The sequence below is a fragment of the Dysidea avara genome, chromosome 3, assembly GCF_963678975.1.
Source record: "Dysidea avara chromosome 3, odDysAvar1.4, whole genome shotgun sequence".
NCBI classification, from domain to species: Eukaryota; Metazoa; Porifera; class Demospongiae; order Dictyoceratida; family Dysideidae; genus Dysidea; species Dysidea avara.
Window position 1 is genome coordinate 27,695,588 of NC_089274.1, and position 14,672 is coordinate 27,710,259.

Here is a 14,672-nt window from a genome sequence, read left to right on the forward strand (position 1 = left end):
ATATGGGTAATACTGGTAATATGGGTAATACGGGTAATATGGGTAATACTGGTAATATGGGTAATATGGGTAATACGGGTAATACGGGTAATATGGGTAATACTGGTAATATGGGTAATACGGGTAATATGGGTAATACTGGTAATATGGGTAATACGGGTAATATGGGTAATATTGGTAATATGGGTAATACGGGTAATATGGGTAATACGGGTAATATGGGTAATGCGGGTAATACTGGTAATATGGGTAATATGGGTAATATGGGTAATACGGGTAATACTGGTAATATGGGTAATACGGGTAATATGGGTAATATGGGTAATACTGGTAATATGGGTAATACGGGTAATTTGGGTAATACCGGTAATATGGGTAATACTGGTAATATGGGTAATACTGGTAATATGAGTAATACGGGTAATATGGGTAATACTGGTAATATGGGTAATACTGGTAATATGGGTAATACGGGTAATATGGGTAATACTGGTAATATGGGTAATACGGGTAATATGGGTAATATGGGTAATACGGGTAATATGGGTAATACGGGTAATAGGAGTAATATGGGTAATACTGGTAATATGGGTAATACGGGTAATATGGGTAATACTGGTAATATGGGTAATATGGGTAGTACGGGTAAGATGAGTAATACTGGTAATATGGGTAATACTGGTAATATGGGTAATACGGGTAATATGGGTAATATGGGTAATATGGGTAATACGGGTAATAAGGGTAATATGGGTAATACTGGTAATATGGGTAATACGGGTAATATGGGTAATACTGGTAATATGGGTAATACTGGTAATATGGGTAATACGGGTAATATGGGTAATACTGGTAATATGGGTAATACTGGTAATATGGGTAATACGGGTAATATGGGTAATACGGGTAATATGGGTAATACTGGTAATATTGGTAATACGGGTAATATGGGTAGTACGGGTAATATGGGTAATACTGGTAATATGGGTAATACGGGTAATATGGGTAATACTGGTAATATGGGTAATACGGGTAATATGGGTAATACTGGTAATATGGGTAATATGGGTAATACGGGTAATATGGGTAATATGGGTAATACGGGTAATATGGGTAATACGGGTAAAGGGGTAATACTGGTAATATGGGTAATACGGGTAATATGGGTAATACTGGTAATATGGGTAATATGGGTAATACGGGTAATATGGGTAATATGGGTAATACGGGTAATATGGGTAATACGGGTAAAGGGGTAATACTGGTAATATGGGTAATACGGGTAATATGGGTAATACTGGTAATATGGGTAATACGGGTAATAGGGGTAATACTGGTAATATGGGTAATACGGGTAATATGGGTAATGCCGGTAATACTGGTAATATGGGTAATATGGGTAATACGGGTAATATGGGTAATACTGGTAATATGGGTAACATGGGTAATACGGGTAATATGGGTAATACTGGTAATATGGGTAATACGGGTAATATTGGTAATACTGGTAATATGGGTAATACGGGTAATATGGGTAATACGGGTAATAGGAGTAATACTGGTAATATGGGTAATACGGGTAATATGGGTAATACGGGTAATAGGAGTAATATGGGTAATAATGGTAATATGGGTAATACGGGTAATACGGGTAATATGGGTAATACTGGTAATATGGGTAATACGGGTAGTATGGGTAATACTGGTAATATGGGTAATACAGGTAATATGGGTAATACTGGTAATATGGGTAATATGAGTAATACTGGTAATATGGGTAATACGGGTAATATGGGTAATATGGGTAATACAGGTAATATGAGTAATACGGGTAATATGGGTAATGTGGGTAATACTGGTAATATGGGTAATACGGGTAATATGGGTAATACTGGTAATATGGGTAATACGGGTAATATGGGTAATACTGGTAATACGGGTAATATGGGTAATACTGGTAATATGGGTAATATGAGTAATACTGGTAATATGGGTAATACGGGTAATATGGGTAATACAGGTAATATGAGTAATACGGGTAATGTGGGTAATACTGGTAATATCGGTAATACACTGTCAGGTAATATCGGTAATATGGGTAATACAGGTAATATCGGTAATGCAGGTGCGCAATATAAGTAATGTGGGTGTACCTGAAAATTGCCAGCCTGTAAAGAGCAACTACCTACCTGAATGAAAATTGCCAGCCTGAACAAAACAACTACCCACTTGAATTGATCATTAGTCAGTACTTCAGTCTGACTGCACATTTTTTGTAGTCTTCTACATACACTACAAAACTGTAAAAGTGTTTAATACGACACAAAGAAAGTAATGAGCTTGCACACACAAGACCTATGGTTTTCACAATGATCAGAAACCCTATACAATGTTTCAGGTCGCAATCACGGGTTAAATGCACTTTGTTATTTTGTGCCAGAGTGCTATTGGGGAATCTACAGAAAATTTTTCCTGTTACAAAGCTCGGATACTGGAATGCCTAAACCCCAATGGCACTTGATACGATGGATCACCATCAAGTGATTGTGTTTGCTGTCATATGCTACCACTGTGAGTGACCTCCAGGATTCATGATGGCATTGAGTTGGATAGCGTTTTCAATTAATGATGTAGTATGAGGCTATCATATTTATTAAGATAATAATAGATTATCCAGAAACTATATACTAATCATACAGACTTTTGTGACAGTGATGAGTGGAACCCACATGGTACATAGAACATGTACTGCAGAAAATGTAAATCTAATTGTGTGCCATATTAGTATGCTGAGTTACTGGCCCAAGGCAGTATTCAAAGGATGTGCTATCTGTACTGCAGTCCTTCTGTCAAGATAGTATTGCTGTTTTAAGTTCCTTGAAATGACAGGCTCTAGCTCTGAGAATTTAATGAGTTGACTTTTGTTTAACATACCCAATACGTATACACCCAAGGAGAGACTTGGACCAGCTCTCTGAGAGATCAATCAGTCCACGTGCACCATGCAACACTTTTGACCATGGCTTCTGCACAAGCAATAAGTGTCTATGCATCTTTCTTTCCAGCTGACATCCCTGGCATAGCACTTCACTTGTTCATCCAGTTCATCCGCACCTAGTAAGAATGGCTGACCTCGTCTTTCCGATGGTATATTATGAACCATTATTATTATTCGCTCACCAAAGACTGTGCACAGAAAGAGAAAATTTGTTCAATTACAATAATGATTTAAAGTTATCTAGTATACATTTAAAGGAGTCAGTTGAACTATTTCTTCAAGAAACTGATCCTACACAGGGATAGTTCTAGATAAAACTGAATGCTTGGTAGAATGTTTTCTACTAGACATTGGTATCAACTTGTAAAACTTACTGTGCTGTGTAGTGGTTACAGTAGATAGTTGAACATACTGGTTAAATGGGATTCTTGCCAAGTTTGTGAAAGATTTAATAGAACATAAGTAAACTGGCTTTTACACATTAGTCTTCTAAGGTTTCCCATTTTAGGGCATCAATCATTTCACTTACACCAGAGGTATAGTCATAGTCATTGCATACATAATGAGCTGAGTGACGCTGAACATTTTCAAAATCATTGATAAGATAATTTTTCCATTTGCCATGGTGACTTCACAGTAGATGCGTACTCTAATTTGGCTCTCACCAGAGCTTTTTAGGCAACTTTGCTTACGTGAGTTGAAGAAACTTTAATATTCTTATGTATCAAATCTAAAGTAGAATTGGCATTTATCACTTTCTCTCTGATGTGCTTATCCAATTTAAGATAAGATTGATTGTAGAGTAACCCCTAAGTACTTGCAGTGGTCTGCAGATATTAGTGGGTACATGGTATGTTGTATCCACTTGGTACAGTTTAGCTTCAGTACATTGTAGAAAACAACTTTTAGATACAATAAATTTCCTGAGCCACATGGAGGCCTATTTGGCAATTGCATTTACATCTTCTTGGAATAGGTAAGAGTCTTGTTCACATTTGTCTGGAAATAATACAACCATTTGCCAATAGTCGCATAGTACTATGTTTAACAACATCTGGCAAATTGTTTATGTAAATAAAGAAAAGTAGTGAGTCTAGAACTGGGACACTAGTACAAACAGAGACACAACATCATCTAGTAATACTTTTTGGAAACAGTTAGTTAGAAGTTTGCTATCTATTCATTAATTATCCCTTGAACATCATACCACTGGAGTTCCATTGGGTTCAAACTATCCAACATTTTGCTTTTGATGCTTATTACTTTATATTTGGACTTTCATGTGCTGACTGAACCTCCTGGGATTCCTGACACACAATGCTGTTTTGTAAAATGATGAATCATTCCTTATTTCCATAAGCTAAAGCAAATCTAGACCGTATTACTATATATTCGCTTGTTTCACTACTTCTATTTTAATTTTTCCTTCTACTTGTACAGTGATGCTAGGATTACCAGTATACCATATAGTGGGTTATTTTTGAAGGGTTTGTAATTTCAGAATAAATTATTCTCTTCAAAATTCACATCAAGACATTCTACTATACAAAAATATTGAAAAAATTGAATTATGTAGTTGTCATCAAGTGTGTTTATTGCTGTATCTCATGACTCTTCATCACTAGTTCAAATGAGTGTCAAAGAAACTTCTAGACTTACATGGGCCTTTATCTCAAGTAATACGATTAGCTTCTATTCAGGATGCCAGTGAGACCTATCTGAAAACTGCTGCTCAATCCAAAGTGAACAAACCGAACCATACAATTACACTTATACCTGCAGAGATATATACTAGTGGACGTTTAATCCCTAATTCAGTCTATTATAACCATGATAGAATCAGGGATTAATGTCCACTAGTATGTCTGCAGGTATAGGCAACCTCTCTTGTTTCACAACTTTTTGTGATTCATTTGTTTCACAACTTTTTTGATCCCTAATCCAACTAATGTTTTCCTTATACTTGTTTGTTAACTTTTTGCATTGTAATTATGGCTGGTGAACCCATGCATACTGGTAATACGGGTAATAATGATGATATGGGTAATATAGGTAAAATCCTGGCAACATGTGTAATACTGCATGGTGACATTGGTAATGCTACTAATATGAGTAATCTGGGATATACTGGTACTAATGGTAATATGATAAAGATATTGGGCTGGTCTTGTATAGTATCCTTGGAGCCCTAGGTGAACAAGATTTAGGGGGGCCATGAGCAACCATGCAATGCTTATTGCTTATTACTTCATACAGAGACATTGCTTGGTAGAAGACCGTCCATATTACCGCAGCTACACTGTCAGTGCTGTATGAAAACTATTCATAGCTGTATTACTGTGGTCTGCAAATACTTACAATTGGTTGTCATAACACACAGTAGCTATATGTAGCTGTGTAGAAAGACAATTGGCTTTGTAGTATTTCTAACTTATGAACTTATGATTCTGGGCCCCTTTACTGAAGCCCTAGGTAGGTTGCTTTTATTCAACCTAATGGTAAGTACAGATCAGTGGCCACTGAGCCAGTTAGTATGATTTTATTTGAAGAAAATATACTCTGACCATATTTTTGATGTATTACATAGCAGATTGCAAAGTTGTAGGACAAAAATTTTAAAAAATAGTTACAAAATTGTAGAGATTGCAATTTTCTCAAACATATCTAAATTAACTGATAGATCAGAACCACTCCTAAAGACAGTTTTATGTAAGCACTGTATAGCAACCACAAACACATCTAAACCAAAAACTGTGGAAGCAGAAAACAACCATCATTAACACTTTGTGTGTGAAGCAAACTTAGTAGTGTCTCTCTTTAATACAAAAGTTACGGCACATGTACATGTACCTCAACATTACATGTAGTATGTACCTAATGCCGTGTACATGCTTGTGGTGTGTATTTCATTGTACACATTTATTTTGCATTCTCATATATTTTAAATACCTATGGGTTTATGTACATTTCTTCAGAGATGATTGTAGCTAATGGGCAGTCATCCAGGATTTGTTAGGATAATGGCATTTGGGTATGACAGATTACTGTTGTCAAATCAAAATGGAACCCTATGGGTTGTAGTGTGCTAATTTGGTTGATTACTAACAATAATTGACCTTACTTAAGTTGCTAGGAGATAAAACAATGAATGCACTACAGTAATGACCATGAATATAGTATAAGTCTATAAAATTAATGTAAACTGCCCTGCCAGTACACCAGTTTTGAAGTTCGTTGTCCTGTTCAAATTCATGCATGCACATGTGACACGATGTCTGTGATTTAGCAGCTGTGATTTAGCAGCTGAGATTTAGCAGCTGCTGTTAGTGCGCACATTCAAAATGTTTGTGCTACACACATGTGTTTCGATCAGCAGGATAACGGACATGAAAATCGGTGTATAGTAGTTGTAAAGAACAGCAAGTTTGTTTTACTGAAATATGTAAAGTCATGCATGCAAAAATTTGATTTGACATGCAAACATTAGTACTAAACTTGTCCTCTATATGTATTGTGTACCTTATAAGTCAGTGACATGATGTATGGTTTGTATCTCATACATGTAGGTTGCACCACATGCATACTTACTAGTGTAATAATTTTAAAACATAAGAATAGAGATTGCTAAATAAAGTAAAGAAACAAGGGTCAAAGAAACCAGCATGTAAACACACGGAGATCTCTATTAATTTTGGACTCAATGTATATAGCTATATATATATGGTAGAAACTAATGAAAAATAGTAGTTTCTCCTTAAATCAGGTGAGATAAGTACTGATAATGTATAAATGTTTAATTGAATTCAAATAGAGATCTCTGAGTGTTTAACATACTGGCTTGTTTGACTCCTGTTTCTTTACTTTTTCAGCAATCTCTCAGTATTCCGGCTCATGAATGTTATAATTTTTTAAATTATTTCTTACACTAGTTAGTGGTTACTTTTTATAAATCCATTCATGTATAATGATTAAAGCACATCTCATGAGTACATCACATGTGTATCAGTAAGGTATACCTCATGAGTACATGAAGTGTGTATCACATGGGTATCATTAAGGTGCACATCATGAGTACATCATAGGTGTATCATTAAGGTGCACATCATGAGCACATGAAGTGTGTATCACAAGTGTATCATTAAGGTGCACATCATGAGTACATGAAGTGTGTATCACATGTGTATTATTAAGGTGCACATCATGAGCACATGAAATGTGTATCACATGTGTATCAGTAAGGTGCACATCATGAGTACATCATAGGTGTATCATTAAGGTGCACATCATGAGTACATGAAGTGTGTATCACATGTGTATTATTAAGGTGCACATCATGAGCACATGAAATGTGTATCACATGTGTATCAGTAAGGTGCACATCATGAGTACATGAAGTGTGTATCACAAGTGTATCATTAAGGTGCACATCATGAGTACATGAAGTGTGTATCACAAGTGTATCATTAAAGTGCACATCATGAGCACATGAAATGTGTATCACAAGTGTATCATTAAGGTGCACATCATGAGTACATGATGTGTGTATCACATGTGTATCATTAAGGTGCACATCATGAGTACATGATGTGTGTATCACAAGTGTATCAGTAAGGTGCACATCATGAGTACATGAAGTGTGTATCACATGCGTATTATTAAAGTGCACATCATGAGTACATGAAGTGTGTATCACAAGTGTATCATTAAAGTGCACATCATGAGTACATGAAGTGTGTATCACAAGTGTATCATTAAGGTGCACATCATGAGTACATGAAGTGTGTATCACAAGTGTATCATTAAGGTGCACATCATGAGTACATGAAGTGTGTATCACAGGTGTATCATTAAGGTGCACATCATGAGTACATGAAGTGTGTATCACAAGTGCATCATTAAGGTGCACATTATGAGTAAATCATAGATGTATCATTAAGCTGCACATCATGGGTACATCATAGGTGTATCATTAAGGTGCACATCATGAGTACATGAAGTGTGTATCACAAGTGCATCATTAAGGTGCACATTATGAGTACATCATAGATGTATCATTAAGCTGCACATCATTTGTACATCATAGGTGTATCATTAAGGTGCACATCATGAGTACATGAAGTGTGTATCACAAGTGTATCAGTAAGGCGCACATCATGAGTACATGAAGTGTGTATCACAAGTGTATCATTAAAGTGCATAAAATGAGTACATGAAGTGTGTATCACAAGTGTATCATTAAAGTGCACATCATGAGTACATGAAGTGTGTATCACAAGTGTATCATTAAGGTGCACATCATGAGTATATGAAGTGTGTATCACAAGTGTATCATTAAGGTGCACATCATGAGTACATGAAGTGTGTATCACAATTGCATCATTAAGGTGCACATTATGAGTACATCATAGATGTATCATTAAGCTGCACATCATTTGTACATCATAGGTGTATCATTAAGGTGCACATCATGAGTACATGAAGTGTGTATCACAAGTGCACCATTAAGGTGCACATTATGAGTACATCATAGATGTATCATTAAGCTGCACATCATGGGTACATCATAGGTGCATCATTAAGGTGCACATCATGAGCACATGAAGTGTGTATCATATGTGCATCATTAAGGTGCACATCGTAAGTACATCATAGGTGTATCATTAAGGTGCACATCATGGGTATATGAAGTGTGTATCACATGTGTATCATTAAGGTACAAATCAAGTGTGTATCACATGTGTATTCATCAAAAGTCCATGAAAGAAAAGAGAATGTCTACTCTGTCCTGTATGACCACATTTTATCTTATTCATTTCAAAGAAGCCTAGTGAGTTTTGACAGAAGCCCTTTAAACCCTTCCTCCCTTCATAACAAAGCTTCTTTGAAAAGAGCATAAATAAAATGTGGTCATACAGGAACAATCAACACTTCTAATTATTGATGGACAAATGCTGTATTAGACACTTTCTACTCAATTGTAGACTCTTGGTGTCATTACAGCATACCTCATGAGTACATGAAGTGTGTATCACATAATATCTGTAGCATTAAGCTCATGAGTACATCACATGTGTATCATTAAGGTGCACATCATGAGTACTTCATAGGTGTATCATTAAGGTGCACATCATGAGCACATGAAGTGTGTATCACATGTGCATCATTAAGGTGTACATCACGAGTACATGAAGTATGTAGCACATGTACACATCATGAGTACATGAAGTGTGTATCACATGTGTATTATTAAGGTGCACATCATGAGTACATAAAGTGTGTATCATATGTGTATCATTATGGTGCACATTGCGAGCACATGAAGTGTGTATATATCATATGTGTATCATTAAGGTGCACATCATGAATACATCATAGGTGTATCATTAAGGTGCACATCATGAGCACATGAAATGTGTATCACATGTGTATCAGTAAGGTGCACATCATGAGTACATCATAGGTGTATCATCATTAAGGTGCACATCATGAGTACATGAAGTGTGTATCACAAGTGCATCATTAAGATGCACATCATGAGTACATGATGTGTGTATCACATGTGCACATCATGAGTACATGAAGTGTGTATCACATGTGTATCATTAAGGTGCACATCATGAGCACATGAAGTGTGTGTCATATGTGTATCATTAAGGTGCACATCATGAGGCCATGAAGTATGTATCACATGTGTATCATTAAGGTGCACATCGTGAGTACATCATAGGTGTATCATTACGGTGCACATATCATGAGCATATGAAGTGTGCATCACATGTATATCATTAAGGTGCACATCATGAGTGCATCATAGGTGTATCATTAAGGTGCACATCATGGGTATACGAAGTGTGTATCACATGTGTATCATTAAGGTACAAATCAAGTGTGTATCACATGTGTATTCATCAAAAGTCCATGAAAGAAAAGAGAATGTCTACTCTGTCCTGTATGACCACATATTATCTATATTCATTTCAAAGAAGCCTAGTGAGTTTTGACAGAAGCCTTGTAAACCCTCCTCCCTTCTTAACAAGGATGTGGTCATACAGGAGCAATAAATACTTTTAACTTAATAGACCCATTATTGATGGACAAATGCTGTATTAGACACTTTCGTCTCTATTTTAGACTCTTGGTGTCAGTAAGATGTACCTCATGAGTACATGAAAATGTATCACATGTGTATCATCAAGGTACACCTCATGAGTACATAAAGTGTGTATGTGATAAAATCTGTAAAAAAGGTCTTATATTCCTTTGTTTGACTGATCATAACTTCACATGTATTTGTCCTATTGCCTTCAACCCCAAATGGAACCAAGTTCATTTATTAAGGCTTTACAACAAAAGTACTGAAGGTGTTGATTCATGATAGTGTAATGCAGATTCCCTCGCTACAGTGGCTAAAAACTATTTTTACTATTTTTACAACTAGCCGGCTGTAGCTAATCTGAGACCAGGGGAGTGGTATTGCCATGATTGCCCAAACAGTTAAAGTAAAGAAAGAGAGGGCTTGTGTGACAAAGTGCAAGTAAAGAGGAGAACTGTAGGGACTGTAGTGGGGTCTTGAGGAGGGAATTTTTGAAACATAGGTGAGTGTGGCAACGTTGAATTTGGAAGCAATTTTAGAGAAATGATTGAGATCTGGAAGTATTTTAATAAAAAGCAAGCTGGAGGGACTAAAATTTAAGAATAAGAATTGTGTACATGCAAGCCTTGTTTTATTAGAATTTTTTAAAATTTTATAGTGGACTGTAAGAAAGAAACTTAAAACTACTTGGATTTTAAGGCAATTCAAAGTGTAGACCAGAAAAGTTTTGAAAATGACTATCTCAAGAGTGGATCTTGTGGTACTTTTAGTCAAATTCCTCTAGTACATTGAAGGGACCAGCGGCAAAGAGGACAAGTGCCATTTGAAAATTCAGATGACCACAAGGTGGGCATTAAACAGGTATTTGGGACATAATTAAATTATTGTGATATTTGCTAAAAATTTATTTGAGACTGCCTTGAAATTTTAAATTCTGTCATTTCCTTAGTGACAACATTATCCAGTCATTTACAAGTAGCTTTTTGGCCACAACTAGCCCCATTTTTAGCCCCTGCTCTGAAAGCTAGCATACTTATCACGTTTATTTTCCATTTCAACTGAATTGATTGCAGAAATGCTTCTCATACTGTTCTTCATTTGTATTGCTGTGTTACGGGTGGAGCATAGCTGAAAACGAAGTGTAATGGGTCACCATTTGCCAGCAGAAAACCAGCCACTTTTGACCATCTACAGCAGAAACAGCCATTCATTGACAAGGAAGTAATCTGAGTGTAATGTAAAATACAGTCTAAAGCAGTTATTTATATATAATATGGTAGTCTATAAAACTTATAAACCCTTAGGCCCATATAGCATGTAATAGCTCCTTCGCTTTGATCATGCGCTACAGATTCAGACCTTTGCATGGGTATATAAATTTCATAGACCCGATAGTGCACCCGTATAACTATTATTTACCCCCATATTATCCGTATTTCTCACACTACCAGATCCATATTACACATATTACCTGCATGCATAACCAATACATTACCAGTACTATCCATATTACCCGTATTACTCATAATTATTACCTACAATACCTATATTACCCATATTATCAGTATTACTTCCATTACCCATGTTACCAGTATTACCAGTATTACCCGCATTACCCATAGTACCTACACGGCATATTACCTATATTACCCAAATTACCTACATTACCCATATTACCTACATTACCCATATTACCAGTATTACCCATATTACCTAAATTACACACATTACCTACATTACCCGTATTACCCATATTACCTACATTACCCATAATACATTACCTACATTACCCATATTACCTACATTACCCATATTACCCATATTACCAGTATTACCCATATTACCTGTATTACCCGTATTACCCATATTACCTGTATTACCCATATTACCCGTATTACCCATATTACCAGTATTACCGGTATTACCCTTATTACCTATATTACCCGTATTACCCATATTACCTATATTACCCATATTACCTATATTACCCATATTACCTATATTACCAGTATTACCTATATTACCCATATTACCTGTATTACCCGTATTACCTCTATTACCCATATTACCCACATTACCTATATTACCCATATTACCCGTATTACCCACATTACCTATATTACCCATATTACCTATATTACCCATATTACCAGTATTACCCGTATTACCTATATTACCCGTATTACCTAAATTACCCGTATTACCTATATTACCCATATTACCTATATTACCCATATTACCAGTATTACCTATATTACCCGTATTACCTAAATTACCCGTGTTACCTATATTACCCATATTACCCATATTACCTATATTACCAGTATTACCCATATTACCTATATTACCCATATTACCTATATTACCCATATTACCCGTATTACCTCTATTACCCATATTACCCGTATTACCCACATTACCTATATTACCCATATTACCTATATTACCCATATTACCCGTATTACCCACATTACCTATATTACCCATATTACCTATATTACCCATATTACCCATATTACCAGTATTACCCGTATTACCTATATTACCCGTATTACCTAAATTACCCGTATTACCCATTTTACCCGTATTACCTATACTACCCATATTACCAGTATTACCCGTATTACCTATATTACCCGTATTACCCATATTACCCGTATTACCTATATTACCCATATTACCTATATTACCCATATTACCTATATTACCAGTATTACCTATATTACCCATATTACCCGTATTACCCACATTACCTATATTACCCATATTACCTATATTACCCATATTACCCATATTACCAGTATTACCCGTATTACCTATATTACCCGTATTACCTAAATTACCCGTATTACCCATTTTACCCGTATTACCTATACTACCCATATTACCAGTATTACCTGTATTACCCGTATTACCTCTATTACCCATATTACCCGTATTACCCACATTACCTATATTACCCATATTACCTAAATTATCCGTATTACCCATATTACCTATATTACCCGTATTACCTAAATTACCCGTATTACCTATATTACCCATATTACCTATATTACCCATATTACCAGTATTACCTATATTACCCGTATTACCTAAATTACCCGTATTACCTATATTACCAGTATTACCCATATTACCTATATTACCCATATTACCTATATTACCAGTATTACCTATATTACCCATATTACCCGTATTACCTCTATTACCCATATTACCAGTATTACCCACATTACCTATATTACCCATATTACCCGTATTACCTCTATTACCCATATTACCCGTATTACCCACATTACCTATATTACCCATATTACCTATATTACCCATATTACCCATATTACCCATATTACCAGTATTACCCGTATTACCTATATTACCCGTATTACCTAAATTACCCGTATTACCCATTTTACCCGTATTACCTATACTACCCATATTACCAGTATTACCCGTATTACCTATATTACCCGTATTACCCATATTACCAGTATTACCTATATTACCCATATTACCTATATTACCCATATTACCTATATTACCCATATTACCTATATTACCCATATTACCTGTATTACCCGTATTACCTCTATTACCCATATTACCCGTATTACCCACATTACCTATATTACCAATATTACCTATATTACCCGTTTTACCCACATTACCTATATTACCCATATTACCTAAATTATCCGTATTACCCATATTACCTATATTACCCGTATTACCTAAATTACCCATATTACCCGTATTACCCATATTACCTGTATTACCCGTATTACCCATATTACCTGTATTACCCGTATTACCCATATTACCAGTATTACCCATATTACCCGTATTACCCATATTACCCGTATTACCCATATTACCGGTATTACCCATATTACCGGTATTACCCATATTACCAGTATTACCCATATTACCCGTATTACCCATATTACCCGTATTACCTAAATTACCTATATTACCCATATTACCTATATTACCCACATTACCTATATTACCCGTATTACCTATATTACCTATATTACCTATATTACCAGTATTACCTATATTACCCATATTACCTGTATTACCCGTATTACCTCTATTACCCATATTACCCGTATTACCCACATTACCTATATTACCCATATTACCTATATTACCCATAATACCTATATTACCTATATTACCCATATTACCCATATTACCCATAATACCTATATTACCTATATTACCCGTATTACCCACATTACCCGTATTACTCATATTACCTATATTACCATTTATTACCAAAAGGATATTAGCATTACATAATAATGATGTAATATAAGGACATGATACACATAGACAGACCCACAAAAATGGCACACAACACTTTAATAATGAAATCTCATTGCAATTAATTACATACTTTCAATCACCAACTTTACTTCAACCTTATCAGTACTGTTAAACTTGTTCCTACACCAGTAGTTCCCAGCAAAAGATATTGATGGTTGTGAAAATCGCAAGCAGCCCCCTGTAGATGATGATGCTTAACAATAAACACATAATAGTATATGTAACATAATGTATGAATGTTTATAG

General features: G+C 35.4%; 1 protein-coding gene across 1 annotated transcript in view; it reads right to left on the reverse strand.

Annotated features, from left to right (window-relative positions):
• LOC136251599 (uncharacterized) overlaps positions 1-11,799 on the reverse strand; it is a 33,081-nt gene extending 21,282 nt beyond the window's left edge. Inside the window, exons 1-2 of the mRNA XM_066044058.1 lie at positions 11,769-11,799; positions 11,636-11,716 (exon numbers count right to left, since the gene is read on the reverse strand). Of these exons, the coding sequence (XP_065900130.1) occupies positions 11,636-11,716; positions 11,769-11,799 (112 nt within the window). The remainder of the gene's footprint in view (positions 1-11,635; positions 11,717-11,768) is intronic.
• Positions 11,800-14,672: the final 2,873 nt, after the last annotated feature.